This window comes from Nilaparvata lugens, chromosome 3, assembly GCF_014356525.2.
Source record: "Nilaparvata lugens isolate BPH chromosome 3, ASM1435652v1, whole genome shotgun sequence".
Taxonomy (NCBI): Eukaryota; Metazoa; Arthropoda; class Insecta; order Hemiptera; family Delphacidae; genus Nilaparvata; species Nilaparvata lugens.
The window spans coordinates 11,138,093-11,162,590 of record NC_052506.1 but is presented as its reverse complement, the minus strand read 5'-3'; the positions used below and the strand labels follow the sequence as shown (position 1 = coordinate 11,162,590).

The following is a 24,498-nucleotide window of genomic DNA, read 5'->3' as shown; positions in this document are numbered from 1 at the left end:
TATGAGTTGAAGTAAGTCTTACACAGGAATCAATTTCCAATTTTTTTATAATATTTTTTTTATTCAATTATGATACATGATTTCGGGAAGAATGAGCTGTAGAGATAATATGATCATTGTGTCAGAAGTCTAAGTATTTGAAATGTTGATCCTTGAGATGGCCTTATGAGAACCACTAGGTCTCCACTAGGAAATACTGAAATTAAGTACTAATGGATGATTCTGATGGAACATAACCCTTGTATAACAATATTAGCCAAATTATTAATTTGATTGGTTGATTAGTAAGGCCCTGAGAAGTTATTACAGTGAAAAATTTGTATTTTCGTTGTAGAACCGGGTTTTCTATTTTGCGATTATTTCCCTTCCACCCTATACAAAATTTCTGAGGATCTTCTTCAAATTTAATTGTACTTTCAATTATATTGTACTTTTTAATTAAACTTAAAATTTAATTGTACTTTCACGTGATTTTCCATAATTACTTTATAATATTTCAAGATGTATGAATTGTATAGGTGGAAGTAGTGAGTTTCCAGAATTTTCAAATAGAAACCTTGGAAAATATCCCATTTTTGAATCTGTAACTTTTCTATTTGTTGACGTGGTGAAGTTTGGACAGTAATATGTCTTCTCTACCACTTAAACATGTCGTTAACAGAAAACACAAATACAAAATGAACAGAGATAATAACGAAATAGGAACAAAAATAGCAATAAAATGTAATAAATATCGGAAAATAAAATTCTTATAAATGAAGTGTTTATATTATTGTTTTTTAGAATGAGAGTGTTGAGTTTTAGTTGAATTACTATGTTAACGCTAAGGATTTTGACAAATTTAGGAGTTGACGGATTTTCAATAATTTAATTCTAAGAGAGATTCTTTGTAAAAAATTTTGTTTTACAAAAGGAGAATAAATTTCATTTTAATTTTTCAATTATTACTAATAACGCTAATGATTTTGTTCTGGACAAATCTCAAATCTTATTGTGCTCAATAAAGTGGAACTGATTATTTTTAGAATAATCTATGTAGACTACATAGGAATTAACCAGCAAAAAAATCTCGACCGTGACAGGACTCGAACCTGCAATCTTCGGATCCGAAGTCCGACGCCTTATCCATTAGGCCACACGGTCTTGTGAAGCAACTGAAAAATTGTTACTCTTGAATGCGAGTAGAATGAACTAACTGAGCTGGTATCTGCTCAATAACCTATTTCTTCATTTAAATAGACATCATTTAACAAATTTTGTTAACATTATTTTCCATATTTCCAGCAATTCAAAATTATTAACCTCCTTAACAATGTTGAAGATATATTGCCGATTTCGGAATTCTTAGTCTTAGGTAGGCTATATTATTATATGACTGTCTTTATTTTTCCTAGAGAGCGAAGTTAGGGCTCAGTCGGCCCTTTCAACTCTCTATTACATGATAACAATACAAATTAAAAAGTACAAGAATATGATTAAGAAAATAAACTAGCCTAATAGGTACAGTAGTAGTCCAAATCTTGAGAATGGAGAAATAATCATGATGAATAGCAGTTTTTCATGATATGGAACAGATACACATATTGCCTACCTACATTGATATACCATAATGTATTATATTAATATATAACTACAAAATATAGGTAGTCTATGTAGGCCCTATTGATATTGTTCAATCAATTTCTTGAAATCCTAAATCAATATTTCTACAAAAAATAATGCCTAATATTAGATTCAGCCTATCAAAGGCCAAATTATTTTCAGATTTTAAATCAAAACTTTTACAAAAATAATTTTCTATTTATAAGAATATTTGATAGTGAGGAGTTCAATCATGTTTCAAGGAATGAAAATTCATTTCTAAGGAATCATTCTCACCTTTTCTGTTCAATTGATGTTGCTATAATATTTCCTGTAGCGTACCAATTTTGTACTTTATGCTGCGTTAATTCCACAGATAGGTAGTTCAAAAATATAAATTATATCTGGAATAAATACTTTAGATAAAAAGTTCACCAATCCCGTGATGTATTATGAAATGTATTATGATTAAGGTTATTTGGAAAAATTAGGTTATTAAATCAAGATGAAACACATACCTATTTAAGAAAGTCAAAATTGATAAGAGCCTGGAAAGAAATGCACAACCTCACAACTATTCAGGGGCGTAATGATGGGGGGGTTGGGGGTTCTAATCTCCCCCCACCCCCAATGATAGGCAAAAATCGTATTTTGCTTATTAAAATCTGCACAAAATACTCCTCTATTCAATGATGGAATAGGTTTTTCCGTACCACACATCTATACTGGTCTAAGTGTGTGGGAGCCTCTTTCCTTGAATAAGACTATAAGAGTGCCCTCCGAGATGGTTGAAGAGGTTGTCGTCCTTCGGAGGCTTCCAAACAGACATTCAACCGACCAGTTGTCCTATGAATCGACAATATTATAAGATACTATAATATTTGAGAGAATTAATTCATATTCCTACGATCTATTTTCCTATGATTGATATCCTATATTGATTGATATTCCAATGATTTATTTTTGAATTGTAAAGTATACTATTATTTTTATGTAATGTAACTAATAATCGTGATTTAAGTGGAAGAGGGGGCTCTTACGGTATTGCCTCAATTTCGCCCACATCACTTTTGAAATTGTAAAGTGTAAATAAAAGGCATTTATCTATCTATGTATCTATATTTTTCAAATTATGTCTCATTTATTCAATCCATTAGCATTTTTATCAGAATTGTCTATTTCTCAAAGTAAATAGAATAGTTTCACAATACGAGAACAAATGAAGGGGTTAGTGGAAAAGGTGGTAAATAACATGTTTTGGGTAAATGAGATACATGGATAAGAGTTATGAGTGTCACTCTACGCTACATAGGTCCCAAAATTCTTTAATGTGAAAAATAGCTGGGATTAATTTCATGTGTTATGTAGGTGGTAAGTGCAGTCTAAACAACATATTTGAAGGATAAGGAAGGAAAGTGGTGCGCTTACCATCTTCATCCATTGATCATCCACATACTCCTTCCAAATCACTGATGGAATGCCCTGCACTAACAACCTTTATTCTCTGCAACCGCTCTTGATTTCACTTTCATCAAATTAATCTTAGCTTTTCCTTTATATGTCTTCTGCATTGAGATTGGTATTAGAATCAATTTTGAAAGGATAGAAATTGGTTGAGTTTGCAGAAGAATATCACAATGAACAAAGGAATGTGTACAACGTAATAAATAACGAGAAAGCTCAAGATAACTATTAAAGTATTCAAGCCAAGCGTAATTATTATGATTTTAAAACAGTGATTGAAAGAATGTAGGCCTATATTATCATTCAAAGTATTACTAATTGAAATGCATTTCAGTAGGTATACCTTTTTTCAACTTTATAATTGTTTGGATATTAAGACTTTAAATAAAAATCCTCCAGTAGAAAACCTTTCAAGCCATTCATCTTTTCAAATGTTGCCAAATTAAATCTATTCATTCCTTCTACGTGTATCCCTTCTCGTAATATCAAATGAGAGTTCTCTATCTCCAAACCTGTATGCCCTTACATTATCGAGAATTCTGGAAGATATGGGAGTTCAAAAGTGATAAATTTCTAATAAAAATGAAAGATAAATATAAATATTGTATAAATCGTAAGAGATGTCGATGGGACTTGAAAGTTATGTACTTTTTTATAAAAATAAATACAAAGTTGCTCGAGAAAAATAAAGATAAATATATTGTATATGACCGTAGCACACAACTATTACCTGGTTAAAGTATGTGGATATGTGTTTATCATTTTTTCCTGAATTAAGAGTGCACTCCTAAAGGATTAAAGATGTTGAACCGGCACTCTACTGATTCTATGTAATATACATACAGTAGGCTATACAGATAAGATATCAAGGATTTTGAGAGAAATAATATTATACTTTAATTCATGTTCACGTTTTTCATTTACTTATTCAATGATCGATTCGTGAGAGTCCAGGCTGAGGTGGTATGGTCATGTTATGCGAGGATCCGACGATCACGTGGTGAAAAAGTGCCTCTCCATGGCTACACAAACAAGAAAAAGATGTAGGCCAAAAACTACCTGGATGACGAATGTCCAGAAGGACATGAAAAATTTAGATCTTTCTACAAACGATGCCTATAATCAGAAGGAATGGCGTCTCAGGATTGGTAAAGCCGACCCCGCATAACGGGAAGTGGCGAGGATGAAGAAGAGAAGAAGAATGATCGATTCATCAAATTCTTTAGCATTGAGTAATTGAATTACAAAAGAGCCAGGGAAAGCATGTTAATTTTCAATTAGAGAGCAACAGGTATTCGATGTGCAGGCTCTTACCCAAATCGATCATTCTGAAAGGTCCAGCCGTCCAAAAGTATTGAATTTATAAAAAAAATGAAGATAAATATTGTATTTAATATAAATGTGAATAATATAAATCGTAGGGAATGTCGATGGGACTTGAAGTTATTTACTTTTTGAGAAAAATACTTAAAAAGTTGCTCATATTGGAAAATCTGGTGTGGCGCACTCACACAACTTTCCTTGCCGTTATGAAAATTGATCACCTGACGCTAGTGTTCACGCGCATTTCAAGTCAACTATTCAAAGATCTGAGTCAGCTGGTGACAGGACAATAACGCTGGAGATACACGAGGTCTGCTATCTCTTCATAGTGAATGATTTAATAGAATCAACGGTTGCCAACAGTTTGCAATTGAATAATCACATTTTCTCGAATTTCGAGTTAATTTTCAATTTTAGGTGAAAATGTTACTAAACATTAATTGTAGAGATTTTCATGGTCAATCATTTCCACTTGAAATGTTTTGTTTAAATTGTATCTGAAGCCTGATAATTGGGAATCTAAAATCGAACTTTGCATAGATGGGGCGGAGCTCCTGAAATTTTCTACAGATATGGGACTTGTGGCAGTTAATAGAGCTCATCAATGACTATTCTAGGTATGAATTTGATCAAAATCGTTGGAGCCGTTTTTGAGAAAATCGCGAAAAACCCTGTTCTTGACAACATTTTCGCTAATTTAGCCGCCATCTTGAATTGCATTTGGTCGATATTGAACGTGTCGAATCCTTATATTGTAAGGACCTTATAAGTTCCAAATTTCAAATCATTCCGTTGATTGGGAGATGAGATATCGTGTACACAGACGCACATACACACACAAACACAAACACATACATACCAATACCCAAAAACCACTTTTTTGGACTCAGAGGGGACCATGAAACGTATAGAAATTTAGAAATTGGGGTACCTGTATTTTTTCGGAAAGCAATACTTTCCTTGCCTATGTTAATAGGGCAAGGAAAGTAAAAAATAGGAAGAATAGACTTTTAGAACACCAATGACGTCACACCGACCAGCTGGTTTGGATTTGTTTCGTGGCCAGTAGGCCTACCAATACCTACTATTATTCAAGTACTATTACCATTACTTAAGTAATAGTAGGTATTGCCAGTACCTTGTATTCTAGATACATTGATTATGAGCATAATCATGCAACCAAATTTTCAAGTAAACCAAATTTATTTTCAGTAAGCGCATAATAACAAACTTAGCACAATTATATGGTAAATAATTACAACAATTATTCATGAATTTAATTATTTATTCATTTGTGGATACAATATACAAATTATATAAATATGATTGGGAAAGAATAACAGGCATCCCAAAATTTAATACTGAATTACATGTCAAAAAAATAGGTTATGTTCTCATTGCTGAAAGTTCAAAATATATAATTATATGAGCATAATTATTACCCAACCAAATTTTTAAATTTATTTTTAGTGCATATTAACAAACTTAGCACAATTATCTTGTAAATTATTGCATGTTTTTATAACGATATAGATTAAGGTATTTCTGGTTAAATTATTCGAAGTTAATGGTAAAACATAGCTCTCATTCCTTAAATAATAATACAAATACAAATAAATTTTATTTCCATTAATATACAAATAAATAATCTAATCAATAAAATGTACATAATATTCAAAAATACAATGAATGAAATTTACTAGAAATATAAGTTGCATTTTTTCGGAAATTAACCTACTCAACTATGGGAAACCCATGTTCTAGAGCAGGTGTAATACTAACATTTAGAACTAAATTAAAAATTAAATTAAACTTTAAATTAAATTTAAACTAATTTCTTTCTGGAAAATAAAATAATAATTTCTTACTGGAAAATAAAATAGTAATTTCTTACTGGAAAATAAAATAATAATTTCTTACTGGAAAATAAAATAATAATTTCTTACTAGAAAATAAAATAATAATTTCTTACTGAATTAATTTTCTAAAATTAAACAAAAATAAAATACTTCTTTATTCAAAACCTTGAATCGTTTCAAGAGAATTGCATAACGGATTCTCCCAAGGCTATAAAATTATACATCATCCTCTTCACTTTATTGGGTACTAGCAAAAGAAAATCGTGCTCCGCAAGGGTCTAATAAACAAGGAAAGTAAAAAAATACTTGACAAACCAACAAACATCTTGAAGAATTCGGACGATTAGATTTGATGCATTGTTTTCAATTGGAGTGCACATACCTATACGATTAAGATAGGCCTGTAATCATGCTCGGTAAATTAAGAATCAATATACAAAATTTCAACTGTCGACTGTTACTCCCAAATACTTATAGCTAATACGATTTGATATGAACTGAAAATCTCTTGTACATAAAACGTTTTCTTGCTCATGCAGTACACAACACACAACAATGAGAATTCCATGTCATACTTAATATAATATTACAGTAATAATTATTCCTGATTTGGCAATAAAGGAACTATACAATTGAAGTGATTAGTATATATAGATAGATGTCGAGTGTTTATTGATTAGTGTTTCTTTGTAAAAAATATAGATAAATAAATACATTTAAAAATTATATGAATAAGCTCATTTGGGGTAGCAAAAAGTGGCAAGTAATTTGTTTATAATTATGTACTTATGGGAATGGGAGTGTCAATTCAAACACTCATTTACACACATTTACAAATACAACATCAATAATAATATAATATAATAGAGATCTTCTGAAAACTGGATGCTGTGAGTGTCACCCGATTGGAATTAGGTCTTCTTCAATTCCAAGTCAAATTCGTTTTTGAATTCTTCGATGAGAGACTCCTTTAGTTTGGTGCAGGCCTGGTGGTAGATGTCTGCCATATTCGAGTGTTTGCCGTGTATCTTCTCAAACTTCAAATAGTTCATCCACACATCTGAAAAAGTAAAGCACAACATAGAAGGGTTGTTCAGCTTACTAAGGGTGGCCACTAACGGCAGGACAAGAGTGTACACACATGCTTGTACACACACATTAGCGAATGACTTCGAACAAAAAACGGCTGTTTGACAGCAGTTTCTACTATGAAATGAAATAGCATTAACGATAAATAATAATACAAAAATAGTCTAACCTCCAACAGAAAATAGTCCAGTCAAATGGTCGTTTTTCAGGGAACAGCCCCGAAAGAATTTCTCGACGGTTCTATTTGTATGTATGTATATGTTATTATTATTATTATCAGCGTATGGCTTTGAATGGTGGGGAGACCCAAAGGTAGTTCCACCTCGCCGTATATAGTCCAAAGTTCCCTAATGGGAAACCGGACACTAAGGTTATAGTGAGCACAATTTTGATTTTTCACATACTCCCTTTTTTTACTATCCACAGCTGTTTCAGCTAAGGATGAATTATCCTTTTAATGTCGTTCAGCGAGTTTTCTCAAGGATGAGACCTAGTGCAATCGAATCTCTACATCATAAATCTACTATGTTCCAAATTTCGTGAAGATCGTTAGAGCCGTTTTCGAGATCCGTTAAACATAAATAGCCTGATATAAAAATAACCAGATATATAAATACAGAAATTGTTCGCTTAATATAATAGGATTTCAATTATAAAATTAATTTTATGATTTAACGCAATAGTACAAATTCAAATCAAGTAGCTGGTGCTGGTGCACGCAAATATTCTATGTTGGCTATAGCAGATTAAAGAATACTTTATACAGGTAGGTTCTAGGTTGGCTATGTTGTAAATGGAAACATTTTATTTTTATTATCATTATGGTGTCAGGACAGGTTGATTTTTCATAATAGTTCAATAGACAATAGAATGGTTCTAAAATGTGGAGAAAGCAGAAGATATCTTGTTTTGCCTACGCAAGCGCAGAGAAGCAAGCAGACTACAATTCAATCGACCAATCAGAGCTCTTCAAATGTAAACTGTCACAATTTACCAGTCTTCGATGGTGGGGCAGGAATTTGTTACTGGTACAGAATCTGTCAAAATTGTTCCCATGGGACGCAAAACTTTTCACCGGGTAAATTGTGAATCGGACAATTTACCACGTTTCATGTTCCCAGAACGGGCACATTGGCACAGAGGGTCAGAGGTGTATTCCCATGCTGTCGTCAACTCAGCACACCTTACACCCTGCGTCCTGAACCGGTCAAGGCCACACCACTCTCTACATCTCAGCTGGGTGCCAGGGACAATGTCATTGGGGTCATCCACAAGACTTCTGTTCTTAACCTCTCCCTGCAACCATCTCAGTCTCCATAACTCCTTCACACTGCTTATTTCTTCCTGTCCATCAAGTATTGAGTATTTTCTTGACTTGAGGCGCCTTGGTGGAGGGTTAGCCAAATCTCTAGAGTCTGGGAGACCTCCATGAATTTGTTGCAACTGGGAAATGAACCTGTTCATCTTCTCAACCCTCCTGAGATCTAAGGCATGATGTTACTAAGCACAGGCAGCCACTCAGTCTCTGTTGGTCTCAATGTCCCACTAATCTTCCTCATAGTTTCATTGAAAACTTTATCAATTTTTTCAACGTTTATTGACAAAATATCCTACAAAAGTTATCATCTATTGACAAATAGTCTAAACACACCAAGGGCCGCTTGATTCGTTCAAATTTGCTGGCGCCTTATTCCAAGCAGTAAAGTTTGAGCTCTGTCAAAAAACTGCTAAATTGCACCACCATTAATTTTGACAAAAAAAATATTTTTCCATAATAAATATAAAACCTGCACATAAAAGGTCGATAATATTATTGTTTTGGAACAAGCCACTTGTAAATTTAGTTTAGTTTGGTATAACGTTTACAATGACTATCGTAAGATATTATACAATACATTTTTCATCATATATCAAGATATTTGAGCCCGTATTAGACTAGATCATCAGTGGTGTCCCATTGGTTTGCCGCCATGGTTAACCCTCAACTACACGCTAGGCGCCTCCTAATGATATTACACGCGCGCGGCACCGAGTGCCGCTATATGTAAATTGTGTGTTTTAAAATCTTTCTTCATAGAATTTGAGCTGTACATAGGTGATGAAAATGAGAAAAAACTTTTTGAATATGATAGCCTTAGTTATTCAAATAGAAATTGAGAAAATTGTATATTCTATCTAATAATAATTGTTGGTTTTGCAAAGAAAACAAAAATACAAAATACTAATAATAGTATATAAGGAAAAGTGGTTATCAACTTTAGCAATAAAAAATAAAAATAAAATTATAGAAAGAAAAAATTATTGAGTGCAATATTGTGAAGTTGATTTATCTTAAAAATGAGGTCTTCCGACTTCAACAGTCAGCTGCACACTAAAGAAACGTCCCCACACTCCTTCCAACCCTCATCTACTACGGAAAGGTATGATGAACGAAAATGTCGCAGCATTGGAAAATGGCAGCCATTGCAGCCACCTTGAAAGTACAAATATGCAGAAGTGCGGTACGCTATGCCGCTTAGCGTGTAATTGAGGGTCAAGTTATTACAATGTTTTCTGATTTATTTGGTAATGGTTCTCTCCATCAGTACGACAAATAGAATTTTTTAAATAAGGATTTCATAGTACCTACCCACATTATCAGCGCCGAATTCGAGACACGTTAATATGTGGTACATGCGTAAGTCTTTGATGCTCTTTCTGGGCTGCATATTTTCAAGCGCCATCATCTTTCGATGCAGCTGCAGGGAAGTAGGAGGGTCTTCGGCTAATCTGTAATAAAGCTTGCGAGCAGCTGCAAGCCCCTGGGTCAGAGCAATCCATTCCAGCCGTATTACTCTCAGCGGGTTGCATAAATTCGGCTGATCTGTCTGATTTGAGCCTCTCTCCATCAATCTTTCAGCCTGAAATCAAATTGAAATTTCAATAAATCAATTTTTAATGCTGAACATAGCCCTATTTTAGACAATAATTATTATTGAAATGAAATTACCAAACTATTTTGTTATTCAAATACCAAAATGCAGTCATTTATTTTAAGTAGCAAAACGGTTTACTGGCTAAAATAGCTTAATTACCTTCATTGTATATACAGAATGATTCGAAAAGAATACCACAACTTTGAAAATCTGTATTTAATCAAGGAAACATAATAGAAACTTGGGTTATAAATCATATTGGAGAGTATTAAATTAAGTTTTTCCCCACTAGAAAACAAGTTCACAAATGTTAAATGTGACCCCCTCCAGACACTTGAGTGATATCAATACGATACTCGAACTCGTTCCTCACCCTCAGTAGTATATCAGGCGTAACAGTTTGTATAGCTGATGTTATTTCTTGTTTGAGCTCCTCAATGTTAGTTGGTAGAGGCGGTCGATACACCTTATCTTTAACGTACCCCCATAGAAAAAATCTCAGGGGGTGAGGTCAGGGCTTCTTGGAGACCAGTGATGAAGTGCTCTTTCTGGGCTGCATATTTTCAAGCGCCATCATCTTTCGATGCAGCTGCAGGGAAGTAGGAGGGTCTTCGGCTAATCTGTAATAAAGCTTGCGAGCAGCTGCAAGCCCCTGGGTCAGAGCAATCCATTCCAGCCGTATAACTCTCAGTGGGTTGCATAAATTCGGCTGATCTGTCTGATTTGAGCCTCTCTCCATCAATCTTTCAGCCTGAAATCAAATTGAAATTTCAATAAATCAATTTTTTAATGCTGAACATAGCCCTATTTTAGACAATAATTATTATTGAAATGAAATTACCAAACTATTTTGTTATTCAAATACCAAAATGCAGTCATTTATTTTAAGTAGAAAACGGTTTACTGGCTAAAATAGCTTAATTACCTTCATTGTATATACAGAATGATTCGAAAAGAATACCACAACTTTGAAAATCTGTATTTAATCAAGGAAACATAATAGAAACGTGGGTTATAAATCATATTGGAGAGTATTAAATTAAGTTTTTCCCCACTAGAAAACAAGTTCACAAATGTTAAATGTGACCCCCTCCAGACACTTGAGTGATATCAATACGATACTCGAACTCGTTCCTCACCCTCAGTAGTATATCAGGCGTAACAGTTTGTATAGCTGCTGTTATTTCTTGTTTGAGCTCCTCAATGTTAGTTGGTAGAGGCGGTCGATACACCTTATCTTTAACGTACCCCCATAGAAAAAAATCTCAGGGGGTGAGGTCAGGGCTTCTTGGAGACCAGTGATGAAGTGCTCTGTCTCGAGCTGCTTCGCAGCCGATCCATTGCCTCGGATAGTTTTCATTCAAATAGGAACGGACAGATGAGTGCCAATGGGACTAAATAAGGAACTAAAAAAACTTCAGAGCTTCCTCAAATCGATGACAGATAGTGCTTTACTCTCCGTTTATTCTTTGCAGAGTTATCAATTTTCAAAGTTGTGGTATTCTTTTTTCCTACAGTTACGTTGAAAAGTGGCCATTGCTGCACTGATTACAGAACGCAAAGAATCACTTTTCCGCTCTAGTGCGGGAAAAATTTTTCTGCACTCCAGATTTGCAACATGGCAACGCAAAATACTTAGTAGGTTATATGGAGCAACAGTGCAGCAAAATCAAAATGAAGTTGGTAACAGTGACTGCTGTGGCTGCTATAGTGAGCAGAGGTGCAACGAAGCACAACGCGCAAATTATTAGTATTAGATATTATAACCAAGGACAACATTTTTATTCAATTTGACAATAAATTAAGGTTTTTATCAATAATAAAATTACACAGAAAAACATTTGATGCATTTCAGGCAATTTTACCCATAATTACCCACTTTTCATATTCAATGGTAACTGTAGGAAAAACTTAATGTGAAATACGTGAGCAAAGTTCCTCTGCTGCACTCAAGAAACCATTCCGCCCTCGCCTACGGCTCGGGCGTAAACGTTTCTTTCGGTGCAGCAAACTGTCACTTTGCGCACTAGTTGCACAAATAACTATTGAATCACAGTGTATATCACAATTTGCTACAGGTTAAGAACAAATTGAACAATTTCTCTCGAAACACTGATAATCATGAATATAATACTAGAATTGACACTGATCTCCAAACTCCTTACGTAAGACTGTCCAAGACACATAAAAGTCATATGTATCAAATATATGTATTATTCAATAAGCTTCCTCTTAGAATAAGAAATTTGCATGTAAAACGCTTTAAGACAGTAATTAATGGCTTGGAAAAATCCATTTTATAATATTAAAGAGTTCATGGACTGTGATACTAGTACCATAGAATTGTAACTTGAATACCTATATCATAATTATTTTTTATGTGATATATGTTTGACTATGTATTATGTTAATTGACGAAGCCTATTGCATCTATATTTGTTTAATGGCCAATAAATATTCTTATTAAAATAATCTAAAATAACCAAAGACCTTAAAGAGATATAGACCCACAATGCGTAAGTCTTTGATGCTCTTTCTGGGCTGCATATTCTCAAGCGCCATCATCTTTCGATGCAGCTGCAGGGAAGTAGGAGGGTCTTCGGCTAATCTGTAATAAAGCTTGCGAGCAGCTGCAAGCCCCTGGGTCAGAGCAATCCATTCCAGCCGTATTACTCTTAGCGGGTTGCATAAATTCGGCTGATCTGTCTGATTTGAGCCTCTCTCCATCAATCTTTCAGCCTGAAATCAAATTGAAGTTTCAATTAATTAATTTTTTAATGCTGAACATAGCCCTATTTTAGACAATAATTATTATTAAAATGAAATTACCAAACTATTTTGTTATTCAAATACCAAAATGCAGTCATTTATTTTAAGTAGCAAAACGGTTTACTGGCTAAAATAGCTTAATTACCTTCATTGTATATACAGAATGATTCGAAAAGAATACCACAACTTTGAAAATCTGTATTTAATCAAGGAAACATAATAGAAACTTGGGTTATAAATCATAATGGAGAGTATTAAATTAAGTTTTTCCCCACTAGAAAACAAGTTCACAAATGTTCAATTTGACCCCCTCCAGACACTTGAGTGATATCAATACGATACTCGAACTCGTTCCTCACCCTCAGTAGTATATATCAGGCGTAACAGTTTGTATAGCTGCTGTTATTTCTTGTTTGAGCTCCTCAATGTTAGTTGGTAGAGACGGTCGATACACCTTATCTTTAACGTACCCCCATAGAAAAAAATCTCAGGGGGTGAGGTCAGGGCTTCTTGGAGACCAGTGATGAAGTGCTCTGTCTCGAGCTGCTTCGCAGCCGATCCATTGCCTCGGATAGTTTTCATTCAAATAGGAACGGACAGATGAGTGCCAATGGGACTAAATAAGGAACTAAAAAAACTTTAGAGCTTCCTCAAATCGATGACAGATAGTGCTTTACTCTCCGTTTATTGTTTGCAGAGTTATCAATTTTCAAAGTTGTGGTATTCTTTTTTCCTACAGTTACGTTGAAAAGTGGCCATTGCTGCACTGATTACAGAACGCAAAGAATCACTTTTCCGCTCTAGTGCGGGAAAAATTTTTCTGCACTCCAGATTTGCAACATGGCAACGCAAAATACTTAGTAGGTTATATGGAGCAACAGTGCAGCAAAATCAAAATGAAGTTGGTAACAGTGACTGGGCTGCTGCTATAGTGAGCAGAGGTGCAACGAAGCACAACGCGCTAATTATTACATTATATATTATAACCAAGGACAACATTTTTATTCAATTTGACAATAAATTAAGGTTTTTATCAATAATAAAATTACACAGAAAAACATTTGATGCATTTCAGGCAATTTTACCCATAATTACCCACTTTTCATATTCAATGGTAACTGTAGAAAAAACTTAATGTGAAATACGTGCGCAAAGTTCCTCTGCTGCACTCAAGAAACCATTCCGCCCTCGCCTACGGCTCGGGCGTAAACGTTTCTTTCGGTGCAGCAAACTGTCACTTTGCGCACTAGTTGCACAAATAACTATTGAATCACAGTGTATATCACAATTTGCTACAGGTTAAGAACAAATTGAACAATTTCTCTCGAATCACTGATAATCATGAATATAATACTAGAATTGACACTGATCTCCAAACTCCTTACGTAAGACTGTCCAAGACACATAAAAGTCATATGTATCAAAGATATGTATTATTCAATAAGCTTCCTCTTAGAATAAGAAATTTGCATGTAAAACGCTTTAAGACAGTAATTAATGGCTTGGAAAAAATCCATTTTATAATATTAAAGAGTTCATGGACTGTGATACTAGTACCATAGAATTGTAACTTGAATACCTATATCATAATTATTTTTTATGTGATATATGTTTGACTATGTATTATGTTAATTGACGAAGCCTATTGCATCTATATTTGTTTAATGGCCAATAAATATTCTTATTAAAATAATCTAAAATAACCAAAGACCTTAAAGAGATATAGACCCACAATGCCTATGCCTTCCCAATGATAGCTCTTACTTGAAATTGAAGGCCGCCATAGGGGTATTTTAGCACGAGATATTATATATTATTTATTTGTAATACTATAGATCACAAAGGCATTGGTGGCATTGGTATGTAATAATCTTATGGGTTGCCCCCTCAATGGCGGATTTCAATTCCAAGTACGACACTAGCGCTGCATGTGAGTCTATGCATCTTTAAGGTCTTTGAAAATAACTTAGAATACGGTAGCTAGTGGAAATTGATTGGTTGGAAATATGCAGAATAATGGGATAAATTTCATCAAAAATATTTTGATCATTATTATCATTCTACCTGAAAGGTAGAAGAAGGTCTAGGTTTAAGGCGACAGCCTTTTCTAAAGGTGATAGCCTTTTTCAAACGGTTAGCCCTTTTCCAAATGGATACTGCCTTTTCTATTCTCATTAATACTGCTACAGTAAAACCGAAGACCATAATATTTAGATACAAGTAGAATAGGTGAGAGTGTTGCAGCTAACTTTTTTCATAGCTGCAGTGCAAAGCACGGGTTACCTTATCGGGGTCAGTGAGCTGCCAGTATTGCAGCATCAGCTTCCAAAGCGGAAGCGAGTTCTCCTGCAGATGTACGATTGCCTGTTCAAAGATAGCATCTACAGCAGCATCGCCACCCCACGTCATGTTCAGACTGAGACGCTTGTCCCAAAGAGCAAAACTAGAGCTGTGTTTCTCTGTCGCCTTCTCTAGGACCTGGCACAGTGTCTCCCAACTTGTACTCTTCGACGATGAACTCTTGTCACCTGAACTCTCCTGCAATACAATAATTTCAATTATTATAATATATCCTGATCTCAAGACTACATAGTTGCACTTCAAAGCAGAGAATCATTCACTTTTTTTCTAGATTAGAGGCTTAGAAACTTGCGTACAATATTAGTTGTACCAAGAATTGCTGCTTTCTGCATAATTCTCATATGCCAGTTTATTATTATTATTTTGCTAGTTTGCTCCTTCACAACAAATCGTTAGTATTTAGACTGCTTATGGACCTAAAGTCGAGTAACTAGTCTTTACTATTGAATAATTTGGTGTCTATTGAAGATAGCTGTTCATATTATGCATTTATCAGTAATCAAACAGCAGTAATTTGTTGACTCTAGAAAATATTAGTGTATTATTAAAGTTCATAGAGAGTTCATATTATACAAGTATTCGTTATTATTATTGTTGACATTTAACGTTTTTATTATGCTTATTCACTTGAAAAAGAATTCAAAGATGAAACATGTGACAAATAAAAAAATATAAGTTAAAATGGGTAATTTGATTTGTAACTTTTATGTACAATCCTAATCCAACTTACAATAAAATAACTGTCACTTTCAAAAGGTAAACTCTCAGATGAAATAATGTATCCATCAAAAGTGAACAGAAAAGCAAGTCAGTCACTACCTCCGTAAACAAAGCCATAGTGCATTCGTGTGACATCAGCACAGGTAGGACTCCTGCACCAATAAAAACACTAGCTGATATAGATCAACTGAAATCAACGAATTTTTATCGGTGTAGGAGTCCTACCTGTGCTGACGTCACACGAATGCGCTACGGCTTTGTTTACGGAGGTAGTGAGTCAGTACGTTCAACTACACCTACTAACAGAAATTGATGATTTTCTCCAATGCGAAGCTGGTTATTATACAGCTTCAATGAGTTAATTTCAGTGAATATAGTCGTAGAGAAACAATAGCATAAGTAGATATCCCATGGTATAGGGCATTTATGTCGCAACTTTTACTGTTATCTCAAGCCGATAGTCCACGTAGTTCTTTCCCGTGAAGCTTTATGACGCTGGTAGTCCCCCAATTTTGTGCCGTTCATACACTCTTACCCGGTCAAAACAGTAAAAATCAACAATAATCGGCTTGAGATAACAGTAAAAGTTGCGACATAAACGCCCTATACCATGGGATATCTACTTACGCTATTGTTTCTCTATGATATAGTTCAAATGAGAACAATTTAATGTGTTACCTGAGGAGGGAATTCAGCCAGCTTTTCAGGGCTAGAGTCGTCTTGGCTGCCTGACGTCTGCTTCTTTGTGTCATCAACTTGCGACTTTTTCAACGGTTCAAAACACGGCATGTCTTTCCGCAGCTGCTCGATCTATTGTTTAATAAACACAAGAACTAGATGAGCATTACAATATTTATTCGTATCAAGGCTGTGCAACAGGTATTTGGGAAATCTTTACTGGTGACATTATTCAAAGCTTTCCGATTTGGATACTATCAAATTATCAAAATAGAAACGTTTTAAGGGTAATTTCCAAGGTACCTAGAATACAATGTATGTTGAATACATTGTATTCTAGGTAATTGGTAGATAATTTCCAAGGTACCTAGAATACAATGTATGTTGAATACATTGTATTCTAGGTACATTAGTAATATTACCTAGGTACTATTACCTATTGAGAGAAAATTTAACTGTAGTTACATTCGCTGATGACCGCCATACACCATATAATTATAATTATGATTCAAATTAGTTCTAATATGTTGTTAATAACAAGCTATTCTGTAATAAATTTCAATTCAAGATGGTTAACAGAAGTGTTTCATGATTTTTTTGGACATAACAATAAAACGTTGCAATTATGAGAATCCTCTTAGGTTAGGTTATGCTCTGTGCCAAAGACCTTAAAGCTGCATAGACTCACATGCAGCGCTAGTGTCGTACTTGGAATTGAAATCGGCCATTGAGGGGGCAACCTATAAGATTATTACATACCAAAGCCTTTGTAATCTATAACATTACAAATATATAGATATAATATCTCGTGCTAAAATACCCCAATGGCGGCCTTCAATTTCAAGGTCTTTGCTCTGTGCGGTTTCACGATGATTTTCATTTGATTTGACACAGCTGACCTTTTATCTTATTTCTACTTGTATTTCTCTTTTAATTCATTTCAAGATTGACTCACTGAAGTCTTACTTGACTAGATTCAAACTTAAAATTTACTTGAACTTATGCTCAAGATTGAGTTACTAAAAAAATTGTATCAGACACTAATATTGTAATAAATTATTCTTTTTTATGAACAGAGATGTAATAAATGCACTCACCCACAGCAGATAGTACTTTTCAGAAAGATTGATAGCTTCATCAGCGGCACTGAAAGCTTGGCAATTCAGCTTCCTCTTGTAATTAGGTAAAGGGAACTGAACGTTGTCATTCTGCACGTTGATTAATGTCTCAAGGTACATACTCCACATTTTCTCTGTATTTACGTTCTTCACTGCTGTTTTGTACTCACTGACGCAGTTGCTGTGAATTAAAAAAGTGTTATTCATTTATTAATATGATAAAATCGGATAATTCAATGGAAAATAACATATTTCAGTTGTCAATATCTGCAGACTGCAGTTTCAGAATCTTTTAGGGTATTTCACCGCAATTGCAATAATTCTTACTACAAATATCTACGTATTAGATATCACATATTATCTAGATATCACTATAATTTCTAATAATAAAAAAGACAAATATTTCACTGTGGAAATAGTAGTACAGGCTATCCTTAGACAGTATACTAAAAGACATTTTCGAAACCAATGATAGTCACTATGAATGTAACATTTTGGCAGAAATACGACGAGTAGACTACTAAATATCTACTACATACAGCTGTAAATTTGAAGGGAAGAGACACTAATCTCCACTGTAAAGCCTAGTTTATACGATGCCAATTGGCGAGACAATTGTCATAAGGCAACTAACTAGCATAAAATTATTGTCTTCGTATAAACACTTCAGGCCAATTGTCTTGCCAACTGTCCCGAAATTCAACTGTTTCCGGGAGTAGACTATGGACAGTCAATTGGGCCCAGCGAGCCCCCCACCACTCGGAATCTCAGTTGTCGCGACAATTGGCGCCGTGTGAACGGTGTAGGCCAGTAGCGCTGTCTTGGTTTTGCCAGTTCAGCTGTTTAAGCCTAGTTTATACGATGCCAATTGGCGAGACAATTGTCATAAGGCAACTAACTAGCATAAAATTATTGTCTTCGTATAAACACTTCAGGCCAATTGTCTTGCCAACTGTCCCGAAATTCAACTGTCTCCGGGAGTAGACTATGGACAGTCAATTGGGCCCAGCGAGCCCCCCCCCACTCGGAATCTCAGTTGTCGCGATAATTGGCGCTGTGTGAACGATGTAGGCCAGTGCGCTGTCTTGGTTTTGCCAGTTCAGTCACAACAGATGACGAGAGCTCGGACATGTTTAGCTGTCAACTGCCGGTCCAATAGTTGGCCGCGTATAAACATTTTCTCGTTTAACTGGCCTGGCCTCCGACAATCCGCAACCACGTGATGACAATATCCAAAGACTATGTAAACTAGGCTTAAGGGGTCAGCCTTGTAACGTATCAATTTAATGTTACTCTAGAATTACAAGTTACAATTTTAAAAAGTACTCTTGTTATAAAGAATACCCCGATACAATGAATTTTTCTTCATATCGTGAGTTCCACTATATTGGGTTCAACTGTACAAATTCTCACCAAAGTTTTTATGGATCCACGTATGGATTTCAAGAGGTTTCAGCAAAAGTGATGTTATATAAGTATATCGTTTCTAAGTTGAAAGCACAGATGCCTGAATTTATCAATTAAATCAAAGACAACTACAGTATACTAAAATCTGCTCGTCTAGAATAACAATAAATTTAGGTCGTTTATGATGAAATATTCAACAAATAGTAATTGATTAAACGAGATTCTGAATTCTGAGTAATAAAAAACTATATTCAAACTATGAAAAATTGGAATTTCATATAGGTTCATATGGATGATGATAATGGACCTAATGACAGTAAATTTAGGTCGTTTATAATGAAATATTCAACAAATAGTAATTGATTAAACTAGATTATGAATTCTGAGTAATAACAAACTATATTCAATATGAAAAATTGGAATTCCATAAATAGTATAGGTATGGAATATAGAATTAGTTTCAGGTGTGTTTTGATTTTTTAACCAGCAGAAAATTATTTTTAAGCTGATAAATAGTTATGTTATTAATTATATTGGTTATAGCACAGAGCCTATTAAACAAGAGTATCATGCGCTCGTAACTTTGGTTCCCGCTGCAGTATACTGTTGCGGTTTTTACTTTCCTTGCCCTATTACCATAGGTAAGGAAAGTATTGCTTTCCGAGAAAAATTAAGGTACCCCAATTTGTAAATTTCTATACGTTTCAAGGTCCCCTGAGTCCAAAAAAGTGGTTTTTGGGTAATGGTCTGTATGTGTGTGTGTGTGTGTGTGTGTGTGTGTGTGTGTGTGTGTGTGTGTGTGTGTGTGTGTGTGTGTGTGTGTGTGTGTATGAGTGTATGTGCGTCTGTGTACACGATATCTCATCTCCCAATTAACGGAATGACTTGAAATTTGGAACTCAAGGTAATTACAATATAGTGATCCGACACGAACAATTTCGATCAAATTCAATTAAAGATGGCGGCTGAAATGACGAAAATGTTGTCAAAAACAGGGCTTTTTGCGATTTTCTCGAAAACGGCTCCAACGATTTTGATCAAATTCATACCTAGAATAGTCGTTGATAAGCTCTATCAACTGCCACAAGTCTCATATCTGTAAAAATTTCAGGAGCTCCGCCCAATCTATGCAAAGTTTGACTTTAGATTCCCAACTATCAGGCTTCAGATACAATTTAAACAAAAAATTTTAAGTGGAAAAGATTGAGCATAAAAATCTCTACAATTAATGTTCAGTTACATTTTCACCTAAAATTGAAAATAAGCTCGAAATTTGAGAAAATGTGATTATTTCAATTGCAAACTCTTGGCAACTGTTGATTCTATTAAATAATTCACTATGAAGAGATAGCAGACCTCGTGTGTTTCCAGCGTTATTGTCCTGTCACCAGCTGGCTCAGATCTTTGAAATTTGAATAGTAGTAGACTTGAGATGCGCGGGAACACTAGCATCAGGTGATCAATTTTCATAACGGCAAGGAAAGTTGTGTGATTGCGCCACACCACATTTTTATTTATTTATTTACAACAAATAAATAGTAAATTCCAACAAATAAATTTGTAAATTGTAAAAAAAAACCTGTAAAACAAATAAATTTGTAAATTGCAAAAAAAAACCTGTAATAAATTGAAGGGTTCTCTCTGCTCATAACACAAAAATACTACAATTTTTAGAAATTTCTTCAAAATGCTGTTTTGGAGAGATTTGGGCTGTTTTGCACTAATCTTATAATATTTTAGGTTCGTCTTAACAGACTAATTCAAGATTTTTTCAAGCCAAGATTGCTGTGGTGATCCAACCACATTACTAAAAAGATTCTATTAGGTGATTGATAGCCGATAAGATCCTGTTATGAAAAAATACAGTTTATAAATTACGTCATTGAAATAATAGAATAAAAAGAGTCCAAAACAACTAAATTTGATTGCGTTTTTGAACACAATGAAAATTTACCTCAATCTTTCTTTTGCAGAAGATTTCTTCTTGTTATTAGTATTATACAGGGCCATTTTGGCTACAGTATCCCAAGTGACTTCTTCTTTGGGGAACTTCTCCTGCATATCACTATAAGAAAAAAAAGTAAAAAACATAATTCAATACAATTTTATTCAGAGATAAATACATTACAAAATAAATTAAAAACATCATTGCAAGTGTATAAAATGTTAAATTTAATACTAATATTGTACTATTAATCACCCACAGTACTTCAGGAAGTGAAAAATCACATTTAAAGATAAAATATATCATATAAAATTGTTGAAGTACTAGGGGTTGATTAATAGTACAAAAACTCAAGTTTTTTAAAGTTACTAATACCGGGTGTCTATAAATGAATATTGGGGTTTTAACGCTTTAAGTTATAAGATTTATTAAATTATACTAACAATTATTAATGATATGTCAAATGAAAGAGCAACTCAAACAGTTTTATATACAAGCTTACAAGTGTTCTATGTGAGCACCATTTGACACACGGCACACATCAAGTCTATAGCCGAGTTCTTCCCAAACGTTGAGTAGTGTGTCTTCTGTAATTGTTGCAACAGCTGCTTCAATCCTCTTTCGTAATCCAAGGAGGTCAGCTGGTAACGGAGACACATACACACGATCCTTGATGAAACCTCAAAGGTAAAAATCGCATGGCGTTAGGTCGGGTGACCGTGGAGGCCACCCATAGCAAGCTCTGTCATTGGGCCCCTTGCGGCTAATCCAGCGGTCGGGTACAGTTACGTTCAACCAATCGCGTACTTCGTTATGCCAGTGAGGTGGCGCACCATCTTGCTCACCAACGAACAAAAACTGTTTGAGTTGCTCTTTCATTTGACATATCATTAATAACTGTTAGTATAATGTAATAAATCTTATAAAGCGTTAAAACCCCGATATTCATTTATAGACACCCGGTATTGTAATATACTGAAGCAGTGTCCGCACACAAGCATGATAAACGGATTTGGAGTGACCAGCACCCAGAATGCAGGAGATAATCTCCTGCCCAAATGCATAGTTCAGTCTACGCCTGAGATACTGCACATAAGCCACTTAACACAGTTTATAATAAAAAATAATAACCAGTTATTTGAACTGTTTGAGTTGTTGAATGGGTGGACAGTGGACAGTCACATCCATCACATGCAGCTCCATGGGTCCAGGGCTGTTTCGTAGAAAAACAGGTAAACACTTGGTTTTTCCAATATTTATTGACAACATGTTATTTTCGAATCAGTTTTTCAACTTTACTAGGTCTACAGAAGACACCAGTGCGGTATAAAGATACAGCTGACCATGTCCATGTAGGTTCAACTTCGGAAATATTATTGATATATATTAAACTAGCCGTCAGGCTCGCTTCGCTTGCCATGTCCGTCTAGCCAGGGGGCTCCGCCCCCTGGACCCCCGACTGGATCGTCCAAAAATGAGATAAGTGGGCTCGCTTCGCTCGCCTGCATGTAGACCTCAGCGGAACCTCTGTACCAAATTTGAACGTATTATGTCAATTTGATCTCGAAAAACACCTGTTACTATATCGGCGTATCTTTGGCTAACAAAATTCTTCCACCTCAGCTAAACCTGTGTACTGAATTTGTTTTAATATATTTCCATCAATTATTGAAAAAGGTGAGGAAACTCAGAAAAGCTGAGAAAATTTTGGCCCTAATTTTGGGCGTATCTTTGGCGTTATTTCAAATTCCTTCTAACACAACATTATTGCACCCCAGCTAAGCTTCTGTAGTAAATTTGAACATTTTCTGTTTATTTGTTCTCGATGAAGCTGAGAAAACGCTAAAAAACGCAGATTTTGGGCGTATCTTTGGAAATTTTTCCAAATCCGTTCTTATTGCGCCTCTAAAGGGCCAACTGAACACACCAACAAAATTTGAAATGTTATGTCATATTTTTATCATATATTAGGACGATCCAGTCGGGGGTCCAGACTAAACGTCTGGCTAAACGGATATGGCGAGCGAAGCGAGCCTGACGGCTAGTAATATAATATTCCCAGGAATAGCTCTGATTGAAGTAGCAGTACCCAATCAATTTTTTCCGCGATAAATCAGGACCTCCTAAAAAGGTATATAAGAGGTACTGGATAAATTGATATTTAGGAGGTCCTGGATAAATGCATTTCAATTTTCAACTTGGTGCTAACCTAACAAAGTCAACTCAACTTGACTTGCCAACCTGACAAAATTTTTAATTTAGTTACCAGAACAACTGTTTCGAAGAGATACTCTCTCTAGATTATAGTTCTATATTAACATATGGTATAGACATTTCAATTATAATTTCAAGATATTGAAATAAGAAGAATATACATGCTAAAAGACGAACTTTAAACCCTTAAAAACCATCCTTAGAGTTAAAATATCGCCAAAAGATTTCTTATTGCGCCTCTAAAGGGCCAACTGAACATACCTACCAAATTTGAACGTTTTTTGTCCGGTAGATTTTTAGTTCTGCGAGTGAGTGAGTGAGTGAGTGCCATTTCGCATTTATATATATATATATATATATATATATATATATATATATATATATATATATTATATAGAAGATTAAGATTATAGAGTAGTGGACCCAAGGTATTTCCCTGCACAACACTTTAATCAACCCCTGTCAACTCTCTGTCCACACCATTCAATGGACATTTTTGTTTCCTATCCTCATAGCTTTTAAACCAGTTTGGAGAATTATTTTTAAAACCTATTGCTTCAAGTTTGGTGAACTGTTTATTTCAACCTATTGAGTCAAACGCTATTCTCACTCCACATATCATTATTTTCATATAATTATAATTTATTATAATGAGCACATACCTATAGTGTGGTCCACGTTATAATGGCAAAGATATAATGGATAAAGATAGAAGAATAGCGATGCCAATTATCTGCATTAATTAATTACATTTCTACACCGTCAAAAACATAATTGTCATCGTTGTAGACCTAGAAAAGGATAGTACCACCGGCTTTGTTGAATGATAGACGAAGATAGCAAAACTGAAGTTGATCAAATACTGTCATTATAACATGGACCTCACTATAGGGCATCATACTCAGTAACAACCAAATCCTCTCTAGAGGTCAGTCCCTCAAAAACATCCTGGCCAATTCTCAGGGTCAGAAAAATGTTTTGCAGGCCAAAAAACCCCCAGGCCCCATTCTTTTGAATCTCTATTTTTAGACAGTTTGTTATTTCTGGACATTCTG

General features: G+C 34.7%; 1 protein-coding gene and 1 non-coding gene across 3 annotated transcripts in view; both read right to left on the bottom strand.

Annotated features, from left to right (window-relative positions):
- Window positions 1-1,070: 1,070 nt before the first annotated feature.
- Trnar-ucg lies at window positions 1,071-1,143 on the bottom strand. The gene has a single exon. It is a non-coding gene; the product is annotated as a tRNA-Arg (tRNA).
- Window positions 1,144-6,615: 5,472 nt separating this feature from the next.
- The window catches only part of LOC111046468 (U3 small nucleolar RNA-associated protein 6 homolog), a 45,744-nt gene continuing 27,861 nt past the window's right edge, over window positions 6,616-24,498 (bottom strand). The window contains exons 6-11 of one of the 2 annotated variants that reach the window (XM_039425358.1): window positions 21,239-21,349; window positions 17,857-18,058; window positions 16,760-16,891; window positions 15,284-15,538; window positions 9,946-10,216; window positions 6,616-7,287 (exon numbers count right to left, since the gene is read on the bottom strand). In XM_039425358.1, coding sequence (XP_039281292.1) covers window positions 7,139-7,287; window positions 9,946-10,216; window positions 15,284-15,538; window positions 16,760-16,891; window positions 17,857-18,058; window positions 21,239-21,349 — 1,120 coding nt within the window. In that variant the 3' untranslated portion in view covers window positions 6,616-7,138. The remainder of the gene's footprint in view (window positions 7,288-9,945; window positions 10,217-15,283; window positions 15,539-16,759; window positions 16,892-17,856; window positions 18,059-21,238; window positions 21,350-24,498) is intronic. The other variant, XM_039425359.1, reaches the window with a different exon arrangement.